The 18,459-nt window shown below is 36.0% G+C and overlaps 1 protein-coding gene across 8 annotated transcripts in view; it reads right to left on the bottom strand.

Annotated features, from left to right (window-relative positions):
* Positions 1 to 18,459, bottom strand: part of LOC123872499 (protein alan shepard) — a 211,759-nt gene that overhangs the window by 49,927 nt on the left and 143,373 nt on the right. For 7 of the 8 annotated variants that reach the window (XM_045916808.1, XM_045916812.1, XM_045916811.1 and 4 more), the window contains exon 2: positions 8,996 to 9,016. The exons of the other annotated variant lie outside the window; for it this stretch is intronic. In XM_045916808.1, the coding sequence (XP_045772764.1) occupies positions 8,996 to 9,016 (21 nt within the window). The remainder of the gene's footprint in view (positions 1 to 8,995; positions 9,017 to 18,459) is intronic. 8 annotated transcript variants of the gene reach the window in all.

Raw genomic sequence — 18,459 nt, 5'->3', positions numbered from 1 at the left:
TTATTACTTATCTCTTTTTCTGTCGACTTGCTATTATTTCAGTGGAAACTGTTATTTATCAAAGTCCATTTCGAGCTATTGTTGTTTTAACAAAAACTATTGATAAAGGTCCGTGACAAAGAGGAAACGTTTGTAATCCCCAGCAATTGGGATTACGGACAAACCGAATGTAAAATGCTACAAAAGATAGGGTCACATCACAATAGATGGAGTAACAATATTTCGGCGTGAGCTACTAGGACTCGCAACCGTCCTATTTTTCTAGGACACGTTCTAATTTTCATATAGTTCTGAGAATATTGCCACAAGCAGCCTGACTTTCAAACTTAGGACTGTCGCAGGCACGTTGACAGGCAGTGGCGTGCAGCTAATAGAGGTATAAAAGTATTGCCTACCCTAGTTGTAATAAATCAACACTTCTTTTCCATTATGACCTGCCAGAAAATAAGTTCATACCTTAATGCTTACCCTGGCTTTAAACCCTATACACGCCACTGTTGACAGGACACCTGCCTGGTGGGAGGCTGCGACCGTGGCTAGTTACCACCCTACCGGCAAAGCCGTGCCGTCAAGCAATTTAGCGTTCCGGTACACTGCCGTGTAGAAACCAAAGGAGTATGGGTTTAATGAAGACTGCCATACAACAAGGTTAGCCAGCTTCCATCTTAGACTGCGTCGTCACTTACCACCAGGAGAGATTGCAGTCAAGGGCTAACTTGTATCTGAATATAAAAAAAATATTGTTCATTATACATACAAGCAGCTCTCCCCGTATCAGCTTATTTCGTGGTTTGACGACATACCACGATTAGGTCCCATGCAACAGCCGAAATATCGCCGAACCAAAATCATCAAATTAATTGTGGTAGGTATGTAGCCGTTATCTACATGATACCCGATGATGATGATGATAAATTATAATAATCCTAAGCGTCCTGTTTTCAAAAATTTGGGAATGGCAACCCTACAAATGTAAGCTGTAATGACGCATTTGTTATCGATTTCTAATCATACGCCCCCGCGTCAAACGTCCGACGATTGTCGTGTCATATTTTCTAACTATTGTAACTTTACATGGTTCAGCATTAATAATATGTATGTACTCGTATTATGATATAAAAGAACACCCAGTCATGTTGTTCATGGAGGTTACATAAAAAAAATATTATAAAAAGTTTCATCTTACATATAAAAAAAGTGTTTATTTATCTGTCTGACTGTTTGTTGGTTATGCGTTCCCGGATTGCTTATCCGATTAAGTTGAAACTTTGTTCTGTTGTTCTTGGGAATTGCAGTTTGAAAAAAAGTTTGCAACGTATATCCGGCATGCGCTAATTTAAAAAAAATGAAAAACTGTAGGTACTTTAAGTCGTCAATGCAATGCAATATCATCTATATATTTATACTAATAAATAAAATTGGAGTGTCTGTCTGTAATTTCAAAATAACTACCTCATATTAAGCTCATAGGGTTATTTGAACGATACCATAACTGAATCACACGTTTTTAAAATTTTTGTCTGTCTGTCTGTCTGTCTGTCTGTTTGAAAAGGCTAATCTTCGGAACGGCTGAACCGATTTTGACAGGATTTTCACAGACAACTAGAGGATTGACCAGGGAGTAACATAGGCTACTTTTTTAACCGACTTTCAAAAAAGGAGTTGTGTTTTTCTACCTATGTACACCGAAATCTCCGAGATTTCTGAAGCGATTTGCGTCATTTCTTTTTTAATAGATAGAGGAACTTTTGGACATTGTTTCATAAAAAATTTGGGATTCCAACTCCTCAATTCTGATGCTGCAGGGGATCTGATCAATCCACGCGGGCGAAGCTGCGGGCATCAGCTAGTTAGTAATATAAACTAATGAGACTCGAAACCTTTAAAGAGGTTTGAGTCCCATTAGTTGATATCGCTACGTACCTACTACCTATTATATAACAATATGGTGTCTAAACGTGAGATAGGGATAGGCGACGGATGGACTTTACCAATCAATTTGTAATGATCAGGTTATTTTTATTCCAATAGACCTCTATAAATTCTATTCATTAATACTTTTAATTGCAATGAGGTATAAAAAACTATTATCATCATCCTAACAGCTAAAGAGCTACGAGGATTGAAAATTCGCTCTTCGGTTACCCGGTTGAGTATGAAGATACCCATAACATACTTATGTCTACTGTCTATTACTACCGTTGTGACGATGGAGCTTTTCTAGTTTAATTTGGCAAGACATACTGGACAACCGTACAAATATACTCGTTTTAATTCAGAGAAGGCTATAAAGAATGATAATATGCCATTTTTATCCGCCTAAGTACACTGCAGACATTTGCAGAGCGAAAACATTTTTGGCTGCGGTTGCAGGCGACGTCTTTATTGCATGTAGAAAATACATGGCCTCTGTGAAATTACTTCTCATACAGTTAATAACTACGGAACTTCTTTTATGTTATATTTGTAATGGATCGTTCTAACATAAATCTTGGCTGTTTGTTGATGTTAAATGGCTTCTACGCCAATTTATCTATGCCAGACGTTCAATTATATTTAAGCGTCGATAAGTAAAATGTCGAGGCTTTGTGGGTTCGGGTACTGCAAATTCTTATTTGACTTAATCCGAAAGGATCTGGGAACCCATCGCATTATTATCCCAATAAAACTCCTACTATTATGTGATTAATTTAAAGGTGAGGGTCCCTATGGGTCCAATGAGGAATACGATGCAGAGAGAGAGACTAAATCAGGAAGTTTTGTTTCCAGGAAGGTTATGCCAATAATGACCACGCTTGCCATGCATGTTGGTCATCGCAGAACTAGACTGATTACACTGATGTCGCTGTTATCCCAACAACGGCCTGTGCTGTGCTTCGGGTATAGTAAGTCAATTTGAAATAAATTGCAATAAAAGTTAATGCCGACCATTGTTCAGCTGAGGTTACCTTGAGCATTTAAGGTTTTGGAGCGCAAATCTGGAGGTGCACCCATTCAAGTGAATTGCTAAAATTAAAGCCAGCTGGATATTAGGGCACAAGGCCATGTAGAAATCCGGCCCGATGTAGTGGACGTCTATTGCTTGAAAAAGACGAATCCTGAAGAGTTCTAAGTTTTGTACAAAAACTTAAATTACTTACATCATTAGTTTTCGTAGATATAATTTGTATTTTGCGTTTGACGTGCAATTTGTTCAGCAATGTTTGCTAAGCAGTCTAATGGTTTCCGTTGATGTACTTAGAGCGTTTACTTGAAAATTTCTTCAATTAGATAGCGCGTGACGAGAATTATTTTGGTACTTTGTTGGAAATTGCCTACTGAAGTAACCTTTTTGGCATGCTATTTGTTTTATTTGTTCAAAACGGTAATGTTTTAAGTAAGAGGATATGTAGTGGTTTGGCCAAATGCAGGCACAATGTTTGTTTGGAAAGCTATTCATAGCTGTTACCGCAATCCTTAGCTTAAGCTAAGCTTTTTAGCTTACAAAAAGCTAGCAGACAAAAACTACTATTATATTAGAACGGAAAATGTACCTATAGATGTATATAGCATTGTAGGATACTAAAGGCGGGGTTGAGGTCCCGTCGACGTGTCACGCGATGCACAGCCCTGTTTCAAAACAAACGTAGACGTAGGGAGAAAATGTGTACCTACAGTCATTGAGTTATAGACACGTTATAGACTACAGAAATGCAAACCACCTAGCGAAATCAAGCGTCAAAAACGCCTCCTTCTTATCAATAACAGAGACGTACACAAAACTAATTCTAGAGGACCCCCACCCAAACGCACCTTTAACTTTTCAGAGTTAAGTTCGTTTTAAGCAATTGAATATCCCTTGCTTTAACAGTAAAGAAAAACATCGAGAGGAAACTAGCACGCCAGACATCTCAGATCATAATGTTCTCAAAGTGCCGTGTAAGTCTGCCAATCCTCGCGCTGTGGGCTATGGCCTAGTAAACCATGGGTGGTGATTGGTTGAGAAGATTTTGGTGATTGATTAATTAAAATAAATATTATTATCACGATATTTATCTCTTTTACTCTTCTTATTATATTCAAAGAGTTGTATCATTATGATAAAGATAGCCTTATTATTAACAGGCAGAGAAAAGCAGATAGAAAGCCCATTTACTAAATTGATAATAAACACCATTAGTCCCCTTGTTCAACAATCAGGTTGAGCAGTTTCGTGAATTTCACAACCTCTAGTATGTAGCACCTCTCTGCCTACAATCGCCATCAATAAAACTGCGTATTACAATGTCGTTCTTGCGTATTATATGTTATTTTGATGTAAAGTAACCATAAGGGCTACGTTAACGCTTTATTAAAATGATTTACTGAGACTTTTGAATCCTCGGCCGTACCTATATGTAAGTAGGTATATCGCAAAGTTAGAGAATGTCAATTATTATTTATGCAAGTTTGGAAATACCAAACAAATTTTTACGAAACATTTTACCGCGGTAATTAGTCTCATCTGGTGACAAAAGGGCTGGTTCAAATTTTGCGCAAAGGATCAACCTGGCTTCTGGTTTCTACGGGATTAAAAAAAACTAAATCCGCGCGGCTAAGGTTGCGGGCATCATTTGTGATTATACATAGATAGGTACATAAGTTTTATCAGAAGTTAATTGCCAGCTGAAACATCAGACGGGGGCGTGTATTAGATTAGCTGAAATAGAAAACCTTTTTTCATTCAATTCTGATAAAATACCATATTGTATAATATATCAATAATTATAATTTATTATCTAATGTACAAAAAAAAATTAAAAAGAGCAGATCTTCAGGATCTGAACGGATTTTCTTGGATCATACCTACTTAGTTGAGAACACTGTCGATCAAGTCACTTTCCAAGAAAAACGAACTTTTCATTTCAAAACAGTTCATCCGATTTATTTATTTACTTAGCTTTACTTTGTGCATATGTAGATATTACTATCGTATTAGATACCTAAGTATATAATTAAATATAACTAGGTATAATTATTATACTAACTGTAAATAAAAGATAGCTTATTGGGGACGGTAATATAAATACCTACTCATAATAATTAAGTACTTAAGTAAACTATTAAAAGGGTCGTATTTACTAATATTATTATGATAAGGTGCCTAGAGAGTTGAAAACGTTTGTTATAATTATATGAAATATGGTTCTATTACATCAAATGATATAATATGTAACTAAAAACATTAATAATGTAGATAAGTAGGTACGCAAATATTCCTCTAGGGAAACGGCCTTCTCTCTTATTTAAGAGAGGGGTCGGACTGAATTCCTCCTACGCTGATGTCCGTCGTGTAGGTATGTCGGTACATACATCTGTTCGTACTGCGAACCTATCAGGCTTCGAAGTGGCACAGTGTAGTGCTCAATAACATCCGCGCACACGTGACCAACGTAGGTACACCACCGGCATCAGTATTTAAGAGAAATTCAGGTCTCAGGCTGAGATCTACATATTATTGATTGTATATTGATTTGACACAGACTTTAGTTAAGGCCGATTCACACCAATTGCGTACACGTGACTCGTGCGTAGTGACGCGCGTAAAACCCTAATACATCGGGTTACGCATACGTCCTCGCTTTACGCAAGCGGTGTGCCATGTTTCATACAGTTCCATACATTACAACGCAATTGTACGCGCTATGTCTACGCTTATGCAGCCTGTGTGAACGAGCTATTAGAGTTAAAACAGGACAGATTTATGTCAGACAAATAAGTGGTGCTAGAATGGCAACCTCGCATCGGAAACCACAGCGTTGGCAGATCCCCCACAGGCGATCATACGTCAAATAGACGCAAAGAGCCGCTGGATTCAGGCGGCCTACGACCGTGCCGTGTGGAAGTCCCTGCAAGAGATCTATGCCCAGCTGTGGACGTTTATCAGTTGACAATGATGATAATGACGATGACATAAATCTGTAAGTACCTATACTAATCTATTACATATGCGTTTTGTGTTCTAAGTAAAGTCTGAGCGCAAAGTCAAAGTACGATAGATCTTAGCCTCAGCTATAGACTTACTATTCTGATCACGGTTAGCTACTAGTCATCAGATTGAGTTTCTAGTCTAGTCTGAGTCTATGAATACTTAACTCTGTCACTGAGGAATTCTGAAATACGACACAGGTTATTCGGACTTGCGATGACCTTAGTTAGTGATCGACGCACCCTAACATTACTGCTCATAATTTTAATGTACCCATTCCAACCCTAAGACTAAAACTTAGTAATGCATTTATAACCCTACAAGTCTACAACGCGAATGCAAAACGCGATGTTCTAAATGCAGCTAGTAGACCTACCTTCAGGGATATAGACGGGGCGAGGGACTGAGGGTGGAGGTGGTTTGATTGATGACGTGGGGCGCTTTGTGCGTACTCGCCATTGTCCGACGAACGAAACAACTGGACGGACAGAGCGAGCTCTTTTATTATGATGATTATCTCGCAAGGGATTCCTGGATTAACATTTCCTGGATACGCGCACGGCAAATATGTTCTGATTTCACACAATGGCAAGTCGAAAACTCGCGGATTGTATCAGTAATGAGTCCTTTTACTTGAGTAAAGACGTGAGCGAAATATTTGTGATATTGTAGAAAACTAATCTCTCTACAATCATAAGCTTACTTTATTTGAAGTAGAAAATAGTAAACAGTATCCTTCAATTTTGATCACAATAATCATGTTTATACTTCAACTTTGGAGATAAACTAAGATTCTAATCAAAAAAGAAAATAAAAGAAATAATGTGCTGAAAGATAGAAAAAAGTGATAATGATCAGATATTGCAACAGAAAAGCAGTTACAAAAACTATTATATTGTTAAAAATGAAACCCATTCGCCAAAGTGACCGAAACTTCAATCCCAGCAAACATTACTAATAAAACAAACAAAAAAACAGAAACTATCGAACCCGAAACAAGCACAATTATGGACTGAAAGAAAACAACAGTATCCAAACAAATAAATGAAGTGGAAAGAATTTCTCGAGGGCACAAACACGACGAGCGGCAGCAAGGTATACGATGTGTCGCCCGTAGACGTGGCATGAAATAGGTTGGAAAATAACTCGCCTCCCGGCGGGCATGGCTGCGATTCAATCAAGTCTGATTCAGAATTTTGGAGTTCGTTTACCAAGCGACTATAAGCGGAGGAAACCCAACTGAACGCAAATAAAGCAAAAACGGAGTACGGAATGGAGTCTCTTAATCGTTTTACGCGGTACGTTTAACCTCCAGACGAGTTTTAAATCAAAATGGAAGACCCGATCGGGTACGTTCACGATAAGGCACATATTATACCTATCGAGTCTTTTAAATAAAACTTGCTCCGTCGTATAAGCGTTTAAATCTTTGAGCAAGTTTGGAATTTTGAACGATATTACTTTACCTAGTTTGAGGTAGTTTAACAGCTAATACCGAAGTCGTACAAGTTTGATCGTCGTGTTAAAAATCGTACGAATAAATAGGAATTCGTAAGATGTCATGTTCATTAGATTTTTACGTAGATAATTTTATTTTGCTAGGGATAAGCTCCTTCCAATGTATTCCGTTATCCATAATCTAATCGCTTACTACGATCGCTAGACTCAATAATTTGAAATGCAAATATCTCAATTCGTAGATCTTGTATACAATGTACCTACAAAATGTCTAGATTGCAATATTGTGTATCTCCACGAAGCCATCGACATTGTTCTAATTAATCTGTCTTTCATCTATTACTTCCGAGCAATTGACGATGCTATATTGAAATTCAGCAAATCAATTGAAAGCAATAAAGATAACGATAAATAAGTTAGTACAAATCCAACGTGGAAACAAATTTTTCCAGATCACAGAGCTTTCTTTCAAAACTGGATAAGTACGAGTCACAATGAGAAAAGATATCAATTTTTTAAACAACTATGTATACTTTTACGTCCAAATCGCAGCAAATAGATACTCTATTTTCATTCGTTTGGCAGCATGACGTTGATGTTTCATATTCCTCTTCGCGTTTGAGTATAATAAAATATATTATTATGAATGTAAAAATAAGTTACCATAAAGCATAAGTTTAGCAGTTATTATCACCTAGATAATACCGGCAACTTCGCCCGCGTAGTGGGTATTAGGTTTTCCCCATGGAAGTCTTTGAGTTTCTGGAATAAAAAGTCTGTTTCTGGGATGCAAACTACTTCTGTCGATTTTATTCCTTTATTAGTAGATGATGCTCGCATCTTCTTTTGCGTGGATTTTAGATTTTTTTAATTATGATTTTCAGGGATAAAATAGCTTATGTTCGTCGTCTAGATGCTATGATGAATCGGGTATGAACAGCCATTTAAAAAAAAATTATGACTTCAAATTACATATATGTTTCTTTCATATTGGTAAGTATATAAGTTTCCTAAAATCAGACATCAAAATTACTAAGTCGGTGCCTTTTCATATTAATATAAGTTTCTTAAATCAGTTAACAGTTGCTAATTTTAGACACAAAGTTGTTAAGAGAGGCTGAGCATCTAAGAAGCATACTCGTCGTTCTGAAGTAATGACGTTGCGATGGCCTTAAAATTATCACGCCCCTCTTTTTGCGTCGAGGTTTATCTAAATACATGTATGTATTTACGAGTATCAGTGACCGCCCACGGCTTCGCTTCCGTGGATTTTCAAAAAATTTGGCCTTATTCCTTGTAATAACTTAAAACCTATCTAAGCCTATCTAATATTATAAGGAACTTCTACCTATGCATAATGGCTGAGCGTTAATGAATCATTCGTGAGTTACTTATATTGGTCTTTTTTATATTTGAGATATTTGACAAGAAAGCATTCTCTTCTTTACTTTTACTTAAAATATTTTAACTACGTCGCTAAGAGAAGGTAAATATTCGACTTATATCCAGGCGAATTTCCACATTTATTGTTAAGTTAAATTGTTTTACCGGTAAGCTGGTTGCTGTGAATACAGGAAGTGAAGAGTTTACCGCGAAAATTTGTGATCGCACCTGCAACGAAAAGAAAAAATTGTCTACTTTTTGCAGCCAGTCCAATACTTGGTAATTATATTATCGACTAAACTATAAAACACAATACTAAGTAGATATTTGTTAATTCTATAATTTTCAAATAGGGCATAAAATTGGTAAAGAACCAAAGATATTATAAAACTCCAGATAGAAAAAAGCTCATACAATCGTAACAATTGTATTTTAAAAAGTGAAGATAAAGTATGCTTGTATGTGACACAGAGACTAGGTACATTGTATATTGGTTTACGCACCTTGTAAGTTTTGACACCACTAAGAGCGTGCTTCAAAAATTGGCGGTTCGTTACCAGGGTTGTAAAAAATATACGTACAGAAACACGATCACAGAATCAGATACGTCACACACATGACAATGTTATATTAATTGATCGGCCATATTGGTTTTGCTATGATCATTATAGATCACACGGAATACAGACGAAGCCAATACCTTATTTATCAAAACCTCATGATTGGTTTAGCAGTTGTGAGGAAACGTTAAACAAAGGAACATACACACAAATACACACAAACGCACACATAATATATGTATTACATACATCGCTAAACACATAACCTTCCCGTTGTTGGGTAAGAACAAATGGCTCTAAATTTAAATTTTAGTCTTATTTTAACCCGGATTCTTAAGATTAAGGTAGAGTTGTTTCATGTTGGTGTACGCGTAGCACATTTAGATTTTAAGCTCGTTCCTCTCAGTTGTGGTTCTAATTTAATGGAATTAACAGAGTTATATTGAGGTCTTCTGAATTTAAAGCTGATTTTGTTGCATTTATAATTATACTAATCAATGTTAGTTTTACAAATTTATATACAGTCCCTAATTAAGGTTGCTACAGTCATAATAAATAATAATACCGAAAATTATAGTAAAAAATGTTAGTTACGTATTTTACAGCGAAGGGGCAACATTTTTTGTACTGTTACGATTCTGTTACTTTAAAATATTTACGGGAGGTATTTAATGATTTTATTATTTGAAACCTTTGGTGAAAATGACAATAATGTCCACCTCCCACTTCATAAATAGAGACGCTCTATGCTACCACAATCATCTATTGTCATCCAAACCACATGATCTGCAAAACTTTAACGCAATCGGTCTTCAGACCATTTGAAGTAACTAGGTAGCCGAAAAACCATTAACCAGTCACGAATTTCGAGGTTTCCGCCAACAGCCCAACATACTAACAAATCAAACAAATAAAAAGCTTTTAATTATAGGCGTACCTTACGGCTTAAGGAATGACTTAAAATATACGTAGTAAATAACATTATTTCGTGTTGAATTTAATTTCACAGCTCAATATACCCCGCCTGTTAACCGTCTGTCATTTAATTAGAATCACAGCGAAGGGAAGCAGGCTAATAAGCTAAAAGTACTTTTATAAATAAAGCCAGTCGCTGTTGTTCATTACTCGGCTCTACTCTTAGTTCATTTGTTGCAAATATTTTTAGCAAATTATAATTATTTTACTGAGAAGATAACTTTTCAAGTTAAAAAACGTAGCACAGTCAAGACTAGACGTTGCGTACTTACAACGTTTACAAAGGTATGGGGTTCTCACATTATATGACAGATTTACTCGAACACTGATGTTAAGTTTGTTAACTTGAAAACTTAGCTTACTCAGTTTCAGATCTAAAGAGCGTAAGTACTTTAGCTTAGCTCAGACTAAAATCAGACAGATTTATGCCAGCGATATAACACTGTGTCGTTTAACAGTGCCCAGGATGCAAGCTCTCTCCGTACTTTTCGTCAAAATCGGTTCAACACATGGGACTTTATAGCCAGTGGGAGCTTTTTGATTTTCCCAAAACTGGTTTAACGGATGGCTTGTATCTATGGGTATTGGTAAGTGGGTGAACCGGGAAAAGGTACTTAACAGACAGACACACAAACACACTTGCGCATCTCTAAAAATAGATAAATCTAATATTACTTAGTAAACTTTTATAACCACTTAGATCAAAACACTACCACATGACCACTTGTAACATGCAGATAATCCGGTTACATTCTCCGTTGGTTTCGAGATGTTATTCGCTAATCTCATTGGTGTAACTGAATACAAGTGTCGGTATGAGAGGCTTGGGATATAGCGAAGCAGATAATGGTGAGCTCTTGTTTTTGAGCTTGTTTTTAAAACATGACTAATATATTCCTCTTAAGTCTAGCCACAGTACTCTAATCAAAACTTGCGGCATGTTTTCTGCACGCAATATGTGAAATGTGAACTAAATTAGTGTCCATATATAAGGGCCATTTCAAGCAAAATTAGTTTTCTTTTCTATGAAGCTAGCTCTCAGAATAGGTACATCAAGTTTTTTTTAAAATCTTAATTTTTATAGGACTTTTTTCTGACACGGACACGCCAGCCCCATCCTAACCTAAATTACAATCTAAATCACATAATTTAATGCGACAGATACAACTGAAGAGATATTACTGCCTATGCAGAAATATTAAATATTAAATATAAATCGATTATTGAAATTTTCAATAATCGATTTAAATCCTTCTGTTGTCGGTATACTTAGATGGTTTGTAAAACCACCTATGTCATATTTATTTAATGTTATATCTCTGCACAAGACACTCTTTGCACGCTATATCTGCTACATTCCACTAGTACGTGCTGAACATCATCTGTCGTACCACAAATATCGCAATTGTCAGAATGTACATCAAACAAAAATAATTTGATGCTTGTAAAAATATTTGTTCGGAATGACCCATCTTATGGTTATATATTACAGTAGGTTCTAGGTACAAAGAGCTCGTTGGGCGTGAATATTTTAAGTCCCCCGCCGCGCTGAGTCCTTGTTTGTTTGGGCTAATCTCAACACTAAACGGATTTTCACACGGTTTCAATAGAAAGAGGTATATATCTAAGAAGATTATGGGCTATGAGTTATGAGTAGAGATTCTACTGCCGGTATGACGATATAACAACTGTAAATCGAAAAGAATCGTCCCGAGAGCTTCCGTGGCGTGCGCTGCGTAAATAGTTAAAATTACACGAAAATGATGAAAAGTGGAATGGTTCCTCTCCAGACCAAGCCGGGGCGGGTAACTAGTATTAGCTAAGACAGATCGGTAGCTGAGCAGGCGGTCTCTCTTTTGCCATTTTTTTTCTGTACATTAACTTTACATACTTACAAGTTTTTATTAACATAAAGCCCATAAAAGCTTGATGAATTCACAAACATATCGTGTCTTAATTAAATTTCAAAAGCACATAAGAGGTCGGAAATTGCGACATAAATTTTAAAGTTGATTTACTTAGCGACAACAGTGACATTAATGATATTTTTTTCTACGTAAAAAAGTTTTATAGACGATTAAAATCGCCTCTCAGTGTGCGCGGCAGACAATTTAAAAGCCAGGTAGTTTTAATAATTAGCCCATAAATTTTTCCCATGAGCTATAATTTATGCACAATTTTATTTTATACCTACCTACTCAGTGCGACTTCATCCAGAAGAATAACTCCTGTGCTTTCTAAATTAAAAATATCCAGATATCTTAGTCTCAACTTTAGATTAGGATTTCTGGATAGTTTTAGTGATATAGTAGTTTCGCTTAAACTTTACAGTTAAAACGAGACAGATTTTAAATGTCGGATATGTATAAATCTTGCTTGTTTTAACTCTAGTCTAAGCAATGTCAAGGTGCGGTATAGACCTAGCCTTGAGTCTCTGGTACAGACTACCTACAGAGAACAGACTATAATATAATAAAAATGCAGTTGTAATTTGTTGTAAATGCTACAAGAGTAATGTTAGCGATATCCATATAAACAGTACCTACAGACTGTTTAATAATTTGCACGACTACGTCAATGTAATAAGATAGCAAAAAAGTCTACAAGCACGTTCCATTACCCTTCGCACAAATGCAAATAAAATGCAAAAGAGCGTATCTCAGTTTGGGGCGCGCCGCGCGGCCTTGCGCCGGCGCCGGTCGTCGCCCGCGCCGCCCTCGCCCGCCCCCCTATAAATAAATTCACGGGACAAATGCACTCTGAAACATATTTTTAAAACTATGACTTACCTCCTTCAAAAACAAAAGTAGACAAAAATCTCTGTAAAAATCGTCAAAAGCCTGCAGAAAGACAGACTGAGAAACATCGCATTTATAATATTAGTGTGAATTTAGTTTATATAACTAGTTAAAATTGTAGGTATTTTACATAACAATAACTCCTTCATTAATTGACAAGTTGAACATACTTTAGTCACCAATCTGCTTGAAGTGTACTAAGTATGACGTCAACATTAGATAAAGCTATACCTATCGGTCTTCCAAATGTCATTGTACTTTGTACGGTAGGTAGGCACATCCTTTAATAAAAACAAATGCCGTAATGACGCTACATACATAATGTAATTAATTCAGGGACGTCAATTATGTGTTTACAAGGACCATACTTATTATTATCTTATTCTGCACGCGTTGAGAGCGACGGCTGTGGATATATTTAGCTCATATTATTAACATAATTTATTTGAACACATTAAAGTATTGATTTTATATACAACTGGTACTTTACCACTACTGGTATGCCCTTTGTACTGAGAAGAACCACCGAGAAACTCGGCGGTTGCTCTTTTCAAATATTCAATTTACAATATTTATACCACGCGTAAGTAATTGCAGTTCCGCGCATTGCTGGACCGAGCTGCAAGTTAAATCCACGCTTTTTATCATTTATATAATCTAAGACGTAAGTAATAAAATCTATTCTAAGTGTTGCGGTTGGGTTTCCCTACACCAAATTAAGAGAGCCTTTAAATATAATAGGTTGACCTACCTACGTACTAAAAACTGATACTCGCAAATCACAAGCAATTTTGCGTACTATGTATATAAGACGTATTGTATCTATCGCAAGTGTTGCGGTTGGGATTCCCTACAATAAATTAAGAGAGCCTTTTAAATATAATAGGTAGGTATAGATACCTAGATACTAAAAACTGATAATCGTAAATCACAAACAATTTTTTGCATACCTACTACGTATATGAGTCTTTAGACGTACCTATTAGGTTATTTTTCGAAGAATTATGTTAAAACCTAATATTACTTAGAATGAAAATTAATAATGAACCATAAGGAAACAACAATTTCACCACCATTTCCTGTAATTATCAAGGGACATTCAATTACTTAACAGTTTGTTATCTTTTGGCGGAACCTGTCTTTCCTTAATCGCTACGATAAATTGAGGTTGACATCCGACCACCAACCTACTACTGATTAAATTAGTTTTTTTTAAGATTTTCACTAGATTTTATTAAGATTTGTAGCATTGATAATATCTGATGCAAAAAAATTAATATTATATTAGATACTAGCTGATGCCCGCAGCTTCGCCCGCGTGGATTGGTCAGATCCCCTGCAGCATCAGGATTGAGGAGTTTTTTATGAAACAAATTTTTTATGAAACAATGTCGCAAAGTTCCTCTATCGATTAAAAAAGAAATGACGCAAATCGGTTCAGAAATCTCGGAGATTTTGGTGTTCATAGGTAGAAAAACACAACTCCCTTTTTGAAAGTCGGTTAAAAAAGTAGCCTATTTTACACCCTGGTCAATCCTCTACTTGTATGCGAAAATCCCGTTAAAATCGGTTCAGCCGTTCCAAAGATTAGCCTTTTCAAACAGACAGACAGACAGACAGACAGACAGACAGACAGACAGACAGACAAAAATTTTAAAAACGTGTGATTCAGTTATGGTATCGTTCAAATCACCATATGAACTTAATATGTGGTAGTTATTTCAAAATTACAGACAGACACTCCAATTTTATTTATTAGTATAGATTGGTTTTTTATTGTCAATATAGCATTTGCCTATTCTCTTTTCACAGCTTTAATTCATTACGATTGACATACAAAAAAAAAAAAAAAAGAAAATATAAATCACCACACAGTTTTTACGCTTTTACTTATTTCGTCACTGGACTGAACCCAGAAGTAGGCATAATACAATTATTATAGATGTTCTAAGTCTGTATGTATCCGTCAAAGACAAACCTAAATTGTACCGGTAATGCAAACAAACATGAGCCGCAAAGCCTTTGGTCCCCATAAGAATGATTCTATCACTCTTATCTATGGTACACACAAATCACAAATATAATCTATTTCTATCTACTCTACAAGAATTCCTTTTCTTTATAAGAGGTTTAGATTGAGCTTATTTGATTTAAAAAGAACAAATCAGTAGAAAGGAAAACAATTAATCTGCCCATTTCCCCCAATTAACGAGGGACAGGCACAAATTACTGAAGCATCCGCGGTATATTGGTAGAGTGTCCGGAATCCGGAAACTGGGGTTTCCCTTCAGGGTTGCGACTTACGACACGCAAATGTTTGCCGTCCTTTAATTTCTAACAATATGTTTATCTACAAATATGCTAATGTTAAAATCATAATTAAAAAACAGGCACTCGAAAATATCGGTCCCACAGACCGATACGTGTGAATTTCCACGCGGGTATAGGAAGGATTATAGATACCCAAGTACTTATAACTTGAAGGATTTTAGAAATTAAATGGTAGGTATACCAATATATTTAACACCATAATAGTAGGTATACCATTGTTTGTTGTTACGGAAATAACTTGAGCTACAAATTATTTCAAGCATTAAATAGAAAAACAATTACACCTTTTACAACAATATTTTATCGCTGATGAATTTGAATAGGCTCATTTTTGTGAATTTTTCATGAGAGAGTGTTTAGTGTAAACGCACCTAAGTCATTTGCATAATTGTTTCTGCGCTACCAATTTAAAGCAATATTGTGGTATAAAGATATAATTTATGGCGTAAATAAGACAAACACGGAAGTTAGTATCAGCGGTGCATAATCTTATACGCAACCACAATGTGTACCGCAGAGCGCGTGTATATAATAACTTAATACGTGCAATAGGTACCTCGCACTAGTACCTTAGGAGTAACGCATAAGGAATGCACATTAAATAATGATTAACTAATAGATAGGTTATTATAACATTCAGATATACTTACTTGTGCTATGACTTATACTACCAGATGAGATAGTTGTATAACTAAGTAGTGTAATTACACATTTAAAAAATCGTCATAATAAATATAAAACACCTATAAAACGAGGTCCCACTTGAGGGAGTATAACAAAAAATGTTTGAACCTTATATTATCAGGTATCCTCATTTTTTTTTTAATATGAATATTTTTCTTTGTAGCGGCGACAAGTTTCTATGACAGTGCTAAATTTCATCTTTGCAGCCCAGTTGCAGCCCTAATAGTTTCTGATTACAATGGCTGACAGACAAACAAAATATGGGCAGGCGGACTGGACAAAACTCTAAGGGTTCGTTGTTTTACTATGGAACCGTAAAAAATATCTAAACCCTTTAAATTAGTATAAGCTCCAAAGATAAAATTACGATCAGAAAAATCATATTTTTTAAGTTGAATCAAACTTTACCTATTCATCAATATCATAGAGTAATCTGCTTGATATTAAAGTTATTTATAGTTGTGTAAAGCGATCGCTTTGTGAGTAGGCTTCGTGGGGCTTAACGTTTAAAAGCGAGCGTTTGAAAGAGTCTATTTCAAACACGTTTCAAAGAACCTCGAACGACCATCAGTGGGTGCAAAGGTCGGTTGGCGTATTCTGTGAAATCGATCGTCGCCTGTCATCGGTATTTACAAACAGGCATTTAATTGACACAGGAATTCCAAACAGTGCCGCGTTAAGGAAAACAAGTCACGTTATCGCCTATGAAAGGAGATCATTATTTTTGGGCCTTTTCTGAAAGTGCCGGCCAACGAAAAAAAATGGTACGGATCGTTAGAACTAGCCATTTGGAGTAATAGTTAATATGGCAGAAAAGTTGTAGGATTGTTCTGAACCAAGATATACAAGGTCGAAGATTCGTCATTTTCATACATTTTATTGATTTCTAAAAGTGCTGGGAAACATAAAATAATGTTAGATATTGCTAGAACTAATGATTTGAAGCAATTATCATTATGACTCGAAGGCTGTGGGGCCATTATATGTCGTGTTATACAAGTTATACAAAAAATTAATATACTTTGTATAATTAATTGCAACCGATTTTATGATTTTGTTACTGTTTTGATTGTTTTATACGAATTTGAATACACCTACAATTATTTTGACTCCCACGAAGTGCTGGATCAGCTGCAATGTGGACAAAATTCGTTTATACATACCTGGATTGTATGCGGCCTTGTAATAAATACTAGGTGACCTCATCCAGCCATCTCCCAAACTTCTGCCACTGGGAATTGGGATATCTCCGGCGAGTTCTGTGATGAATGCACCATTTGGTTATAAGTACTGTTCACCATAGTAACTACGGGCTTGCTTCAGTCGATAGCTGCCCAAAGCAACCTGCGTCGGTTATTCTGTGAATCTAGGAAAGTCATTGAACGGAGGATGTCGGCTTCCATAGCCTGGAAATGAGCTCTTCTTCTATTATAATCACATATTGTTTGTGATAACAAGTTCTGCTGAACTGTTTTGCTCATTGACCAGTTCATGGATTTTGTCAAGGAAATCACGTCTGTAGTACACGATATTGTCTATCAGAACATGATAGCTGTTTAGCGATGTTACCGCGATCCTGAAATAATCGATCACGTTACTTAATGCCCGGTCACTCTGATCAATCCTGAGCAAACGAAAATCTCTTTTAAAGCAATTGTTCATCACTTCAACCATCCAGCGGCAAATGGTAACAAGCTTAGATTTATTGGTTTGGTCAGTAATTAGCTGGGTTTCATTTAATTGTTCTGTTTCTAGCATTTGTGTCACATAACCGCATGCACTATGCATATGAAAAGCACTATTTACTTTTTTCAGTGAAAATCATACCCTAACCACAAGTTCCGAAACCACTAAAAGCCTTTCAATTTGTTGCGATGGAACAATAATCTACAGGCTGCAGCAAATTCCAATGCCCAGATTTTAAATGATACTTTAAATGATATAGAAGATTTTTACTGGATTTTTATCTTAGTCCATGGATTTAGAGATACCATAAACAATCTTGAGGTAATCTTTCTTTCTTGAGGTGTGCGGTTATGTGGCACAAATGCCAGTAACAAAACATCAGTATAAAACCCAGCTAACTACTGACCAAGCCAATAAATCTAGACTTTTTACCATTTGCTGCTGGATAATATAGATGATTAACGACCGCTTTGGAAGAGATTTTTGTTTACTCAGGGTTATTCAGGATTTGTAACCGGACATTAAGTAACATCATCGATTATTTCAGGATTTTGTCAGCATTGCTGAAAGGCTATCATGTTCTGATAGACAACAACGTGCATGCACGTGATTTCCTTGACAAAATCCATGAACTGGT

The sequence above is a fragment of the Maniola jurtina genome, chromosome 15 (assembly GCF_905333055.1).
Source record: "Maniola jurtina chromosome 15, ilManJurt1.1, whole genome shotgun sequence".
NCBI lineage: Eukaryota > Metazoa > Arthropoda > Insecta > Lepidoptera > Nymphalidae > Maniola > Maniola jurtina.
The sequence above is the reverse complement of the archived record's forward strand: the minus strand, read 5'-3'. Positions and strand labels throughout refer to the sequence as shown.